Here is a 15,970-nt window from a genome sequence, read left to right as displayed (position 1 = left end):
GGCTAAGTGATCCCTAAAAGGGCACTGCTCTGTGTTCGGGACAGCCATGTGGTGGAGCAGGCAGGCCTGCACTTGATTAGGAACATGGGTTTTGCCACCTGCTATGTTGTGTGTCTCTTGAGATGCCCTCTGCCTGAGGCTGCCTCAGGTTCCGTCTTTGCGTGGGGGCAGAACGTGGAAGGAGCTCTCAGCCGTTCGTTGACTGTTGACTGTCGTGGGGATTAAACAACCACTCAAAGTTGTGGACAACACAGGGCAAGCAGCCCAGAACCTCTACCAATAAAATAAGAATAGAGTCACTGTTAAAAATAACAAGGAGAAGGTTATATGAATACATACGAAGCAGGAAAAGCAAGTAGCAAAAAACGAGATGATATTCAATTAATATTCAATCTTTACAGATCCATAAATCTATGTAAATAAATATAGATATAGCTCCTACATCAGAGAACCTCAAGAAGTTTGTGGGACATGCCATTTTAAAATAAAAAATAAGCCCCGGGATCCCATATGGGCGCCGGTTCTAATCCCGGCAGCTCCACTTCCCATCCAGCTCCCTGCTTGTGGACTGGGAAAGCAGTTGAGGACGGCCCAATGCATTGGGACCCTGCACCCGCGTGGGAGACCTGGAAGAGGTTCCAGGTTCCCGGCTTCGGATCGGCACGCATCGGCCCGTTGCGGCTCACTTGGGGAGTGAATCATCGTACGGAAGATCTTCCTCTCTGTCTCTCCTCCTCTGTGTATATCTGGCTGTAATAAAATGAATAAATCTTTAAAAATAAAATAAAATAAAATAAAAAATATCTTCATGCCAGAAAATGTTTTTTTCCATAGTATGCATTTTCCATTAACTTTTTGAAGATTCTTCATGTGCGTAGATTTCGAAATATTTTTACACAAAAGTAAACTTTTGTTTTAATTTTGCTTATCTGCAAAATTTTTAAAATATACTCAGACAACTGCATAGACTTTTTAAAATTTTCACTAAACTGTCAATGGTGGTTATTTCCGGTTAGTGAAGTTATAGGTGCGGTAGATAAAATAACTTTATCTGAACAGCCTCATGCTAATCTTTAGAACCTGTATAAATCAGATTACCCCATAAGGCTAGTTAAGGTGACAGGCAGAATCAAGGTTGCTAATCCGCATACCTGGAGCTGAGAATGTGGCTGGACCATGAGGAGGGCGCCACGTAGTCACAAAGGTCCTGATACGTGGAAGCGGGAGGAGGAGGGGTCGGGGTCAAGATGTGAAGATACTGCCGACGTGGAGGATGAAGGAAGGACCACGAGCCAAAGAGCAGGTGGTCTTTTGAAATGGGAAAACGCTGGACGGAGTGCTCCGATCCTTGGGGACCTATCAGTGGCGTTCACCAGGCCACACCTGCACCTCCCAGGTGTGCTTTCAGGTGGGCGGCACAGACAGAAAGCAGCCTGCTGCCCGTCAGTATTCTGAAGGCAGATCTTTCTGAAGGAGCCGGCGTGGTCAATGACATTCGTTTCTAGTCGCAGTAACCCATGCGTTTCTGTTTATTCCTTGCCTCTGACAAAGCCCAACTGCTGCGGAATTGGACCCCTTTGATTCACAAACTCTTTTCTTTGTGTTCCAGTACCTTCCGAACCTCGTCCCTAGTCCTGGAGGAAGCTCAAGGTTTCCATGGCTCTTGTAGCTGCTTCCAGGGGAAACCTACATGTCTTGGGTGGATTTCTAGCCTCTGCTTTAGACGGAGCCAAGTTCCTACTCCTGTGCAAGTGTCAAGCATCAGCTGGCAGGCAGTTGCAGGTTTCAGAGCTTAATGCCCAGTTGGTGGGGTTCTACAACGGCTCTGGACTCACCATGCCCAAACCCTCCTGGGGGAAATAAGAACTCCCACAAAGGGAGACTCTGTCTTGTTCATTCCTGTGTGTATCCATGCCACAGAGAGGACCTGGCGGGTGGCACTTGGCTCCGCTCGTCATCAATGTTTGGCTGATATGCCCTGTTCAAAACTTTTGGCTCCACCATCGCTAGCATGTTGTTGATTTTCTCCTGAGGCTCACAGTGCCGTATGGCAGCCCCCTCCCCCCCATTGTGGACCCGTACAAAGCAGGGGGCAGTGACAGGAGCTCCTGGGGGAAGTTGATGTCCCTGCAGCACCACCTATTTCCTTCGCTGAGGACATTTTGTGGCCAGAACTGGACGAGAAAGTCACCCGTGAGTGTATTTCTAGCTTCCGCATGGAGGTGGCCGGAGAATTAAAGCATTTCCCCAAGAATGGCGGATGCGCATTCTCCAAACTCTCACTGGGGAGCGCCACCATCAGCCTTGGAATAACTGGGTGGATCACCTGCAGTGGGGGGGGGGGGGAAGGAACCAGTGATGCTTCCAGTATTGAACACAGAAACAGCCTTAGTTCCTCCATTGTGGATTCGTAGACTCTCCCCTGTTGAACCTCAAAGCTGTTTTGTTCTTCAGGTTAAAAAAAAAATACTTACCCCTTGGGCTTCTCACAGCTCATAAACATATGTCTTGTGGTCAGGATCTAATTTTCATCTACGGTGATTTCAGCACATGGTTATTTGTGGTGAAATGGCAGGAAAGCAGGTGCCAGATGGTCAGAGGAACAAACAGATGGATGCTTGCCCCGATGGAGTTCTGCCAAAAGCAGAAGGGCAGAGCCCCCAGGCGCTTGTAACAATGCCTGGTTAAGGGGACTCATCTTCAACATTTTGAATGCTTGTTTTTATCCATCATCAGTAATTCCTTAGGGATAAATACATTTGGGACAAATATTTGTTGCGTCATGTGTTAGCGGTTTTGCACCAGCTTTCCTAACTAACCGACTTCTTAATCCCCATTTTTTTTTCCCATCTGTAACATGAGATTTTTACATTCTGGGATGATGACGATCAAAAAAAAAAAAAAAACCCGAAAATGTGCTTATCATAGAGCATACACTAAAGACAAATGCGTCTCATATGTTTATTCTAAGTGGAAAATGAACGGCATTTCTTCTGCAAGACAGGGGTAAATGTTCATCCCGCTATCCCCAGCGGTCCTGAAACTTCTTGGTCATTCAACTCTTAATGAAAATTCCCGTAATTAAAGTAACAGTCACTCTCACAGAGGTGCTGCCCAAGCTGCTTCTATCGCCTAGCCAGGGCAGCTCTCAGGCTGATTCTGGCACAGAGGCAAGAAGGCTGCCAGGATGCGAGAGAAATGCTTGGCTGTCCATGCGTGTCAGCCTCAGGCGCCTTGCTTCAAGTGGTTACAATGTGCCTGCCGGAAGCTGGATACTTTGTTAGGCAACCGGCAGGTACAGAAGAGACCTCTGGGTGGAGTCAGGGAAGGGCCCTTTAAGAATGAGGCTGGAAGGTACCAGGTTTCTCTTGGGGGCTGACCCCTTTTGTTTACAAAATGTCTGTGTGTTCGGGTACCTTTAAGTCTCTTCCGTAGCCGCATGTATCGGCTCTCCCCTTGCCAGGGACCTTGTGCGTTTTGTTCCCTCAAAGTTCATCTTTTCTATTGAGGTACCAGCCTACACCGGGGTCGACTGCATGCCAAACGCTCTCATTAGCTTTTTGACTAAATACAGGGATGAGAGGTGGTCTCAAAAACAGCACGGTAAGTGGAAAAAGAGGCAGAATTTTGCAGCACAGTTTACAACCAGGTGTGACTCCTGTAAGAGGTTGAGACCTGTAAAGCACTTGCATTTTATACATGTCCAGGTTTCCACAACTTTATTATAACTCTCAGGGTAATTACTATGATTGTCATATTCTTTTAAAAAAGATTTATTTATTTTTTATTGGAAAGTCAGATCTACAGAGAGAAGGGAGAGACAAAAATCCTCTCTCCACTATTCACTCCCCAAGTGGCTGCAATGGCTGGAGCTACACCGATCCGAAGCCAGGTGCCTGGAACCGCTTCTCGATCTCCCACACGGGTGCAGGGTCCCAAGGCTTTGGGCTGTCCTCAGCTACAAACAGGGAGCTGGATTGGAAGTGAAGCAGCCAGTAAAAGAACCAGCGCCCACATGGGATCCCTGTGCATGCAAGATGAGGGCCTCAGCCACTAGGCCACCAAGCCAGGCCCTACTGTCTCACTTTTTATAAAATTACACCAAGATGAAGGATTCAGTGATCTTGGGCTTAACCATTGATCTTGGTGTTAGCCTGCAGCCCCCTAGGATGGAGTCTAGATCTCTGATCACTGTGCCTGAGCTGCCCTATGGCTGCACAACCGAGACTGGCAGTTAGGGCTAGAGAGGACCCGGACAGCACATCAGCCAAGCCCTAGCGGCGTGGCCAATGAGCAGCAGGCGCGTGGGGAGGAAAGGCAGGTGTTCAGCCAGAAATGTCGGTGGTGATCTTCCTGTGAAGGGTCCTGGCTTCTGAATGAGGGTGCTGGGTTTTCTGCCGAGGTGCCTGCTGCTCTGGATGAGCTGGTGGAGAGCAGACACAACTGCTGAGCAGTCCGACTCAGTCTGTCTTGGTAGAACAGAGGACCAGTCGCAGCTTGTCGGATGATCATCAAGTGGCTGTTTGTAGGGTAATCAGAAGCCGAGCGAGGCCCGCAACACTCAATGCCACATTCCGCAAGAACAGCCTTATTTCATTGCTATTACCTGAAATCCTTCTTGGGGTAGCATCCTCACCTAGCGGCGTGGCAGCGATGTCTTAGCGCTCACTGAGCCTATGCACAGATGTTTCCAACACACAGTGATCTTTACATGGTGGCAGTCTTAATTCCCTTATTTTAAAATATTAAGAGGTCAAATGCTGGACCTGGTGCGACGACCTAGCGGCTAAAGTCCTCGCCTTGAAAAGCTCCCAGGAACCTATTTGGGCACCGGTTTTAATCCCAGCAGCTGCACTTCCCATCCAGCTCCCTGCTTGTGGCCTGGGAAAGCAGTCGAGGACGGCCCAAAGCTTTGGGACCCTGCACCTGTGTGGGAGACCTGGAGGAAGTTCCTGGCTCCTGGCTTCAGATCGGCACAGCACCAGCCGTTGTGGCTGCTTGGGGAGTGAATCATCGGACAGATCTTCCTCTCCATCTCTCCTCCTCTCTGTATATCTGACTTTGTAATAAAAACAAATAAAATCTTTTTAAAAAAAAGATGTCAAATGCTTAAAGTGTTTAAATGATAATACCTATTTAATATTAAATATCAAAATGTTTAAAATGCGTATTAGTCAATGAACCTGAAGACGAGTCAGCAAGCACTCCTGGGGTACACAGCCTATCCTTTCCATTTAAATATCTGTCTTTTCGTATTACTGTTTTTAAATCTATGTAACGTCAGACAACATTACTGATGTCCGAATTTGGATGCGGCTGAGTTCTTTAGGGAGTTCTTTAGGGAGGGTAACAATACAAGTCCCCTGCTCGGGGACCTTGCGCATCCTGGTCCCCATGCACCTGCAGCTCCCACTTGTTCTTCCTCTTCTTGAACCTGTACCTCTTCTAAACTCCTCTGGTTCCCTTCATTACCAAATGTCTTTCAAGTGTGGTCCATATGCTGGCCACACTGCAATCTCCATTCATCTCCATCTTTAGCCTCAATCTCACGCAGTCCCTTCCTGCAGAACTTACACCATCCTTCAGCACCGCCACCCCGCCCAAGCATCCTTTAGAAACTCACTTCCTGGCAGGCCCACAGGACACCCATCCCAATCTTCTTTCTCTGTGACTCTTCCTTCTTTCCCAAGCGCTACAAGGGGGAGTTCTCTCTTCTCACACTTTCCTTCCCTTGAAAATAAGTGAATCTTGACTAATCACTCTCAGGTTGCATCTGTCACACAACTTTTCCTCTCAGTACAGGATCGGTTGGAAAGTCTGTGGTGGGGTGGCTGTTGTGGCAGAGCAGGTTGGACTGTTGCTTGGGAGACCCACATCTCACATTGGAGTTTGAGACCCTGCTACTCTGTTTCTGACCCAGCTTCCTGCTAACTCACCTTGCATGAAGCAGAAGATGCCCTGAGTACCTGGGTCTCTGACATCCATACGGGTGACCCAGACAGAATTCCTGTTTATGTCTTAAGCCTGGTCCAGTGCCTGCTATCGGGGGCACCTGCAGGATAAACCAGCAGATGGAAGAACTCTCTTTGTCTTCTTTTCAAATAAATCTTTTTGAAATGTTTGATCATGAAATTAAAAGGTAAATTAAATTTTGTGCAAAAAAATTTAAATCCATGGGGGACCTAGTTATTTGTATCTTTCTCAGTAAGTTCTTGTGATGTGACTCATTGATTGATCATCCATAAGAGACTGATTGCTTGTAAACCCCTGAGGTTGTCAATACCCTTTTATCACTCTTATTTTACACTTCAAGAGTAATGATGTTGTAATCTTTATTGCACTTTCATTAATGCCACATGGGTCACACACTGGCATCCATTTCTACATGAAGGTTCTTCACACTTTTTCACCACTCTAGTGACACACTGGTATTTTCGTTGCATGTTCGTTAACTTCATGTTGATGAAAGTTTATTATTTTTCCCTGGTGTGGACTGTGTACACTGGCTCTGTATTTAAGGGGACACATGGTGGAAGTGTAGTGGAAACTGATACGTTTAGATGTGGAGACAGAGAGCAGTGTGTTGCTATGCATTCAGAACAAAGATGGACTGACTCCCAGGGAAATGGCTGAAGATGTTCTGACAGTAGGATGCTGGACTCTCTGACACTGTCCATGCCTACATTGTTGGGAAACACTTCAATGGCAGCATGATGGACTTAGGCCTGTTCATGAAAGACATCCATTGTAAAACTGGAGGGGAAATCAGTGAGAAAGGGAGGAAATTTGGGGGGGATGGGAAATCCTAGTGCCTATTAAACTGTGACATAAAACAAAATTTAAAAAAAATCCATGGGAATGCATTTAGCTCCCTGCCTGTGCCTGGGAAAGCAGTCAAGGATGGTCCAAAGTCTTGGGACCCTGTACCATGTGGGAGACCCGGAAGAGGCTCCTAGTTCCTGGCTTCAGATTGGCTCAACTCCGGCCATTGCAGCAACTTGGGGAGTGAACCAGCAGATGGAAAATCTTTCTCTCTGCCTCTCTTTCTCTGTAAATCTGCCTTTTTCAATAAAAGTAAATAAATCTTTTTAAAAAAAGAAAAAGAAAAAAAAAGGCATGAGCGGTTTCAAAAAGGGGACTTAAAAATGTACATCATGAAAAAATTATGGATTTCAAAATTTAAAAAAGTCTTTTCAGTTTGAGAGTGACGGGGGAAGGCAGAGTAGAAGCGAGCAGAGACAAAAAGGGAAATATCAGTTTCGTATGCTGATTGACTCCCGAAGGCCCAGGCTAGCAGTGTAATCCAGGTCTGCCGTGTGGGTGGCAGGAACCTGAACCCGAGCATCACTGTTGCCTCCTGCGGTCCACACTGCTGGGAAGCTGCCGTCTGGAGTTGGAGCTGGAACTCAAACTTAATACCCTGACGTGGGGGACACATGTGTTCTAACCACTGAGGCTAAACACCCACTCCCAGACTTCCAGAACAACTTTTTTTTTTTTTTTGGCAACATACCGCTGTTGCAGAATAGGCTGCACATTCTCCTAGCTACGCTGTCAGCAGGTGGATTTTCAGTCTGCATGGCAGATTTCTCGCCTTTTGAAATCCCACTGGTACTGTCTGCCCATCTGATTCCTCCTCCATGATTTCTTGTCTTTATCCCAATAAACCCTGAGTTTCCAAAGGACTCTGTTCCAGCTACTCCTTCACAGTTTTGTAATTTTATGCAGCGATTTTCCTTTTGACCTTTCAATATTCATTTATCTCCAAAGTCAAGGTTAAAGTTGTAGTCACACAAGAGACATAGAGACAAAGATTGAGATAGAGAATGAGAGAAAGAGTGATCTTCCATTCACTGGTTCACTTTCCACAAGGCAGCAAAAGCCAGCGCTGGGCCAGGCGGAAGCCAGGAGCTTAACCTGGGTCTCCCCAGGAGTGTGGGTGACAGAGACCCACGCACTTGGGCCCTCTTCTGTTGCTCCTCCAGGGCTGTTAGCCTGGAGCTGAATTGGAAGTGGAGGAGTTGGGATGCAAAGCGGTGCTCCACATGGGATACCAATGTTGCAGGTGGCAGACACACTTGCTATGACACAATACCAGCTCAGCTCTAGCCTCGGCATTCCTATCTGCAAAAAAATAGGCCTTAATTGTAAGCAGATCATGTGAATAAAGTCAAGTCATATAAAACGTTATGACAATGCCTGGGACCAAAAAAAATAACACTCAATAATTCAACTTTCATTATCTCTATACAGTATAAACTCCTTAAAAGTAGGGTCAAATGTCAAGCTTCCACAGTACCTAGCATAGCAATTCGCAGCTGCTACATGCTTATGATATTACTGGACAGGGTGACACAAAAGAATTGTGTATTTAGGATGTTTAAAAATACAGAGCTCAAACCTTCAGCAGATCAGATTTTATCACACAGGAAAAAAAAAACCCTAAAAAAAAAGGCAACTTCCTCTTCGCATCACATTAGACTCTAGACCATAAGACAGGAACTACTGGTCCTCACAGACTTGCTGATCGCCCTCTTACGGACCTAGGAGGATGACCTGAGACCCTCCTGCCCCCCGATTCAGTGGTACAGAAAGTTTGGTTCTAAGTGGATTTTGATTATGCTGGAATTAATGCTTGAGTACAGTTTTAATTAATTCATTAATTGAGAGGGCAAAAAAGAGACAGAGAAGAGAGTGAGAGAGGCTCTCCTGCCCCTTGGTTCAGTCCCCAGATGTTGAAGATGTCTGGAGCCGGGCCTGGGACCAGAATCAAGAGCAGGGAGTTCATTCCACGTCTCCTGGGTTGGTGGCAGCGACTCAATAATCCACTGCCCCCCAAAAGATGACTCCTACTGACCGTAATCTCTAACCCTCAACTCTGGGGGAAAAAGGAGTTTGGAGAGTTCAGAACGAGTGGCCACCAAGTCCCGGCTGCTGCGGTTTCTTCTTTTGTTGTAGTGTGAATATGTGTCTTGGTGGCAACGGAAGTGTCTTTACAATTGAACCGTTGTATGAAGGTCATGCAGATTGGCACACGTTCCTTTCTGCCTCTGTTCTTGGCATGGTTGAGAGGTAATGCTTGGATTTAAGCACTCGTGTCTTCAACTGCAACAGCTAAAGTAGAATGTGAGTTTTAGGAAGATACTCCAGGCTGCCGGAGTTAACCCTTGGACTCTGGTGTTCTTCCCAGAAGTGCTCATCCGTGGTTAATGCCTTAGTATGTTTCTATGACAGGCAGCCAAGCCATCTGTCTTGGACACCATTGTTCCTGGGCTTGAGACTCCAGGGATAAAACTCAGGAAACACGGGAAAGGCAGTATTGTCCAGTGGAAAGAGCCTGGCTTTAAGAGTCAGACACATTGTGATATTGTTTCTCATTTGGACAATAAGGATGAACTATTAATCATGTGTGGATTTGGAATGCCGACAAAGAGAAGTGACATTTGTTAATAGCCTAACCTAGTGTCTGGCTCAAGGATGTTTTATTACTCCTGAGAGATTTTATTTTTTTTTTTAAACTAAGAAATCAAGTAATCAAATGATGTTGTCAGTTGACCAGCTACATCTAATACCCAATGTTAGAAATTCAAGAATCAAATCCAAAGAACAGCAAAGTTTTTGTAGAAAGGGACAAAGGTAGATGCATCGTTATCTATAAGAAACTCTACACTCTTCAGTACATCACTCTCCTCCCCAATGTGGGTCAAGGATTCTCCCCAGAATGAGGGCCCCCAAATGTTCATAGCAGCAAATCCCACAAAACACCACAGAGGCCCCAACAAAAGTTTCACTGATTCTGCTGGGCATACACTTTATGGTAGCAAGTATCTGAAAATTCTCTCCTACTTATTGAAGGCAAACAAAGCATGAGCTATATTCTGTCATCCACAGGGAAGATGACAATGCAGTAAACTCTCCTGTCACCTTAGAATACGCCACCACATTCACTGAGTGTGCTGAGTTCCTGGGAGATTCAGCGACCAGGCAAGGCAAGGACCCGAGTCTCTGATGCCGTCTGGGCTAACGTTTCCTGGAGAAGCAGGCTATTAGGAGGCCCAGGTTCCATTTCTTACATAGCGACACCAGTACCTGTTACTTTGCAAGACAGAAAATTGATTCCTAATTAGATTTTCCTAAGGAGCAGCTTGCTTCTAATGGGCTAGGTAGAAGGAAGATGCCATCAAGACAGGAATTGAACATTAATTCTACACAGTAAAGTCGCATACGATAAGCTGTCTTCAAGACCAACGTTTGGAACATCCACAAAAATGAGATTCTCTTCAGTACCCCTTATCTACTTGAAAAAACAAACATCAGGCACCAGGGCTGGCACAGTTGCGTAGCAGGTTAAGTTGCTGCTTGTAATGCTGGTGCCCTCTCTGGGTACCCGTTCGAGTCCCGGCTACTCCACTTACTCCACTTCTTAAAAGACGTATTTATTTTCAGAGGCAGGTTTTACAGAGAGAAGGGAAAACACAGAGAGAGGTCTTCCACCTGCTGCTTCACTCCCAAATGACTGAAATAGCTAGAACTGGACTGATCTGAAGCCGGGATCCAGGCACCTCGTCCTCATTTCCCGTGTGGGTGCAGGGGCCCAAGGACTTGGGTCATCCTCTGCAACTTTTCCAGGCCACAAGCAGAGAGCTGGGTCTGAAGTGGAGCGTCTGGAACTGAATGGACTACGGATATGGGATATCAGTGGTGAGGGGCAGAGGTTAACGTGCTATGCTACCGTGCCTTCTCCCCCACCCCCACCTCCCTGCTCTCCCAATTACTTTACTTCTGATCCCAATTACTTTACTTTACTCTCTGTGAATGGCCTGAGAAAGCAACAGAGGATGGCCCAAGTGCTTGAGCACTTATGGGAGAACTGGAAGTAGTTTCCAGTTCCTGGTCTTGGCCTGGCCCAGCCTTGGTCATTGCGGCTATTTCGAAGCCAAAACAGCAGCTAGAGGTCTCTTTCTCTCTCTATAACTTTGCTTTTCAAATAAATAAATATAGAAATAAATCTTTTAAAACTATCATGCACCAAGCTTTATCATTTCCCTTGGCCAAATCAGCACTTCTGAGCTCCATCCTAGAAGACAATCTTGCCCTTCCTTGTCAGACAGGATGGGGACCAGGGTGCGGCAGGCAAGCGGACTTGGCGGCAGCAATGAATGAGGCATTCACACTCCAGACAGGCTCTGATCTTGATGTCTCAGAGCCTGTCAGTTCCCACCTGTGCAGCGTGACCTCCGACTATCCCCCGGAGCTGTTCCACTGCCCATGGTGGTGGTGGGCACGCAGGGTGAATGACAAGAATCAGGAAGAGGTGAGTCTCTTTGGTCCAGTCCCCCTGTGGCTGTGCTAACAAAGGCCTAAGCACCTGCCATTTCTTTGCTGATAGAATTACATTACAGTGATCTCCTTACATTCGGCAATAATGTGACTCTCTGAGATCTAAGGAATACCTTCCTTGATACAGGTATTCCTGTTTCTTTCCAGCATGATCTCAACCCCCTTTTCCAACTCACCTGAAACTATAGTTTCCACCTCGCACACTTAACAACCAAGTTTTGTTTTCAGCTTACCGGACAGACTGCATCTGCCACACATTTTGACATCTTGGCACCTTAGCTCTTGCTCTCCATTTTCAAAGTGAAACTTCTTAACTAGCAAATTTCCAAGCAGGCCCCAGCCCCAAGTTCACCTGCCCTGTTGCTGGAACCTTCTTCCCAGCTCTTACTTCACACTGCCTTCCGTTCACTCAGCATTTCCCCCACCCTGACACCAAGAGGAGAGCTTCATGGCTGTTGGCACCATGTCAAGTTGCCCTGGTAACCCTCAAACCTCTTTGTACACAGGAGTGACTCCGAATACCTACTAAACCCATGAATAAAACTGGTCGATGCGCTTTGTAAATATTTGTAAATACTTTGCTTCTTTTTTGCTTTTTATGCCTTCCGTTGCAACTCCTATCATTTACTTCATCTTTGATTTAGATTCCATCAATGAAACAAAACTGCAATTAGACTCTCACAGAGAGCACTGGGCAGTTCCAGAGGGCAGGACCCACCAGTTCCCAACGCCTGGCACACGGCAGGTACTTGCCAAACTACCAGAAGTTCATTGTAGCCACAATTGTTTTATACCTGTACTGGGTTATAGCCTGATATACAACACACTTAAGTACACACATTTCTGTCACTTTCATGGTTTTCTTAACTATTGAACATACCTATATTCACCCTGCAGAATATTGTGTGAACAAAATTTCCCAGGGTGCTGCTTGCCAGTGACTTCCACTAACAATGTAAGGAAGCCATGAGCCAGGCTGAGGCTAGACCCCCGCCGTCCTGGGAGAGGAGTCAGGTGGGCACATGAGCTCAGCTTCCCTAGAATGGCATCACTGAGTTCTCACGGAAGATGGTGAGCAGGGAGCGAGAGAGTGCAGTGTACATTTAGTAACATTTATTTATGCATTCAGCATCAGGTACATAAGTGCAAATATCCCGAGTCCATAGTTAAGTCCATGAGGAAGTACAGATAAAGTCATACAAAGTGTAATAAAGTCAACAGGCTGGTACTTTTTAGTTACCATACATGTAAATCAGCCCATCAGTCCCATACAACAAAAGTACTGCGTCTTCGTTTGGGGTTTGTCTATTTCTTTAGTTAGGTTAAGTTATACAAAACTGATTACAATAAGTACGGTCGACTTTTTTTTTTTTAATTTTTACATTGTATGTGTTGGAAAACTGCTAAAACATCGGTCTACAATTCTATATACCGTATTAAAGATGAATCCAACCAGCAATCTAAAAACATGTAAGCAATTTGCACGAACACATCAGTGCGCTTGGCAGAAAAGGCCTTAGCCAGGGGGAACACCATAAGCTACAGAAGCGTCGCAGGGAGAAGAACATCCAAGAAGAAAAGATAACGTGGGCTCGCACCATCATGCACAAAAAGAAAAACCACAGCTAAAACACTTTTCTCTATACTTTAGTGCTTGACACAAGTGACTCAAGTATCCTAAGAGTACAGGAACAGCCTGAAAACAGCTGTTGTTAAGTTTGTATCTAAGATTATGGTACTGGGTGAGGGGGTTGGGGGAGACGGGCAGGGCAGAAGAAACCATGGATTTGCAGTAACAGGTAAGAAGCGAGGAGGAGTTACCACCCCAGGCATTCCTGTCTGTGTCCAGTCCTCAGGGACAGCCACTACTCGGCGTGCCTCTTGGCACCTGGGATTTTCGTCTGAATCCTAAAAAGAAAATATCAAAGCGTTGAAACTCTCAATTGTCACTAATTATATATATATATATATATATTTTTTTTTTCAAAAACCTTTTTAAAATTTACTTATGTGAAAGGCAGAAACACAGAGGCTGAAAGTTTCCATCTGTTGGTTCACTCCCTTGGGGCAGGTCAGGCCAAAGGTAAGAACAAGGCACTCCATCCCACTCTCCCATGTGGGTGGCAGGGACCCATACCCTGAGCTACCCCTGCTGCCTCCCAGGGTGCCGGAAGATGAGATCTGCAGAGATGGTGCAGGTAAAGAACCCAGTGTGGAACCTGGGTGTGGTCAAGCTGCCCACCTGGGATGAAGACAGTGAGTCTCCGAGAGCCCATCGCTACGATGGCGTATGGTACTTCTCTTAGAGACGTCATCCCTGTTAGGTGGGTATGGACTAGACGTCATCCATGCCTCAAATGCTGAATCACCTTATGATAAGTTTACACCAGCAGTATTTTACTGGTTCATTGGAAATGTTGTGAGCTCATCATGCAGATTCTGCTTAGGCCTCCCTCTGCGTGCGAGGCACCTGTCATGTGCTGGAATGCTCTGGCCGACAACAGGGGAGAGTGGCTGGTGCCACGAAGTCTTCATATTTGCAATGATTGAGGGGACAGAAGTGGATGGAGAGACAATCAGATGATGACAAAAACCAAGCAAAGCAAGGTGGCCCGACGGGAAGGGAGAGGCATAGTGGTCAAGTGGGTGCCCCCTATTTAAAATCCAGTCACTTAAGACACACAGGTCTTAATGATCTGAAAGTGGGGGTTTCAGACAGAGGCTGACAGTGAGCTGCAGGTGCAAGGCAAAGAGTGGGGGTTCTTGTACCGGGCATAGAGATTGGAGATGGGGATCATCAACCCACTTGATCTTGGTATTGGGTGTAACACATGGGTAAGAGGAAAATGAAGAGTCGTCGAGGAATCCCCAGCATTTGGTCAGAGCAGCTAGGTGGATGGCAACACAATTTACCCAGAAAAAGGTTATACTGCAGAATCTCTGTGTTATGTGAATCTGAAATCTCTAGACACAGGGCAGAGAAAACATCAGATAAGCAGGGGAATCGGTCTGTCGTTCAGGAGACAAGACTGGGGAACAGCCACTAGTTTGGAGCTCCTGACATAAACAGTGAAGCCACAGGACCACATGACAGGTGAACCAGGCAGGAATCGGGTGGGGACAGATATGACGCTGGTCAATTGATTTCTACTTGAATACTGGAATAGATATCACGTGAGCTCACTGCTCCGTGGGGCAAGTTGGGCAACTGTTGGGCAACTCTACATGCTACCACTTTGCTTCACATTGCACTGTGGTCTCAGCACTGTGGAACTTCCATTTCCTGCTCTACAGCAAAAAAAGAGAATGCCCATTGCATATCTCCAAATATTTAAAGATAGCTACTGTATTAATGAAGGCCATCTTCTTTTCAGGTTATTTGCCCCAAGGAAGTTTTGTCCTCCAACTTGGTCAGATAACTCTAACATCTCACCACCCTGAACATTGATGTGGCATTATTCCAGCGTGTCACTGCACCTTTCAAATTTTCTAACACTGAAGTTAAACCAAATATGAAATGGCTGATATGGAACAGAACATGACAAGGGCCTGTTGCAATTTAAACTTTAGATTCTATTAATAATATCCAAACCTGTACTTGCCCTTTAAGTATATATTTAATTCATATCTGGCTAACCCATTAAAAGGCTTCATTACTTTTCGCACACACCGTGGTACACTTCTCCCCACTTCCTACACAGGCGTTTATGGACCCTGTTAATTTCATGTGTTGATTTCAGCTCAGCATTCTAGCTTACTCAAGATCCCATGATCCATTTCAAACTCTGGGCTTGCCATCTTCTGAATCTACTTTTGCTTCAGGCTGTGGGTCACCTGGAACTTTGATAATTACATTTCATGTGTCTTCATATACCCTTTCCTCTGTCATATTTTACTGTACTTTACTCCAGAGAGCTGATGGATTTACGGGCATCCTTGCTGTCTCTCACTCTACACACTGCATCACCATTTGAGCCACTCGTCTGTGTTTTTCTCCACAAGGACACCAGGAAGATTAGTTGTATATTCCCTTGAAACCAGAATATGTGTGGTTGGAGCAGTCCATTTGATCCTTCGATTTAGTGAGAAGTTCACTGTCTATATATAACTTCCCTACTTCAGCCTAGAAATTTACTTGAAATTCAGCATTTCATTTATCCAAAGAGAATTCTGATTCTTCTTATTTGAAAATCAAGACAAAATAATGACTACTTTATCCTTAACTTGTTGATTTCTCACTAGATATTGGGTCCAATTCAGTAATTTCAGGAATTTTGAAACATGCTATAGATGCACTACAGATCCAAAGTCACCACAGACATCTATAAGCTCCCAATGGCTTTAACAGCAAAAACATGCATAGAACATAGTAAAGTTCAGAACTTCTACATCCCTCAGGAGAAGTACCCAATGGCATGGAGTCCAGTGGTAGGGGACTGCATGTAGGTGTCCTTTTTTCCTTATTTTGTTATTACACCTTGGCTTTTTTAAAATGAACTCCATTTGTTATTTATTTACTATTTTTTACTTGAGAGGCAGACAGAGACAAACATCTTACATTGCCTAGTTAATTCTCCATATGTCCCCGACAGGTGGGACTGGGCCAGGCTGAAGGTAAGAGCCCAGCACT

At 45.6% G+C, this 15,970-nt stretch overlaps 1 protein-coding gene across 3 annotated transcripts in view; it reads right to left on the bottom strand.

Annotated features, from left to right (window-relative positions):
- Window positions 1-12,439: 12,439 nt before the first annotated feature.
- RTN1 (reticulon 1) overlaps window positions 12,440-15,970 on the bottom strand; it is a 187,830-nt gene continuing 184,299 nt past the window's right edge. For 2 of the 3 annotated variants that reach the window (XM_058655541.1, XM_058655540.1), the window contains exon 9: window positions 12,458-13,248. In XM_058655541.1, coding sequence (XP_058511524.1) covers window positions 13,206-13,248 — 43 coding nt within the window. In that variant the 3' untranslated portion in view covers window positions 12,458-13,205. Of the gene's footprint in view, window positions 13,249-15,970 lie in introns of all 3 variants that reach the window. The other variant, XM_004597640.3, reaches the window with a different exon arrangement.

The sequence above is a fragment of the Ochotona princeps genome, chromosome 26 (assembly GCF_030435755.1).
Source record: "Ochotona princeps isolate mOchPri1 chromosome 26, mOchPri1.hap1, whole genome shotgun sequence".
NCBI lineage: Eukaryota > Metazoa > Chordata > Mammalia > Lagomorpha > Ochotonidae > Ochotona > Ochotona princeps.
This window is presented reverse-complemented; position numbering and strand designations above follow the sequence as displayed.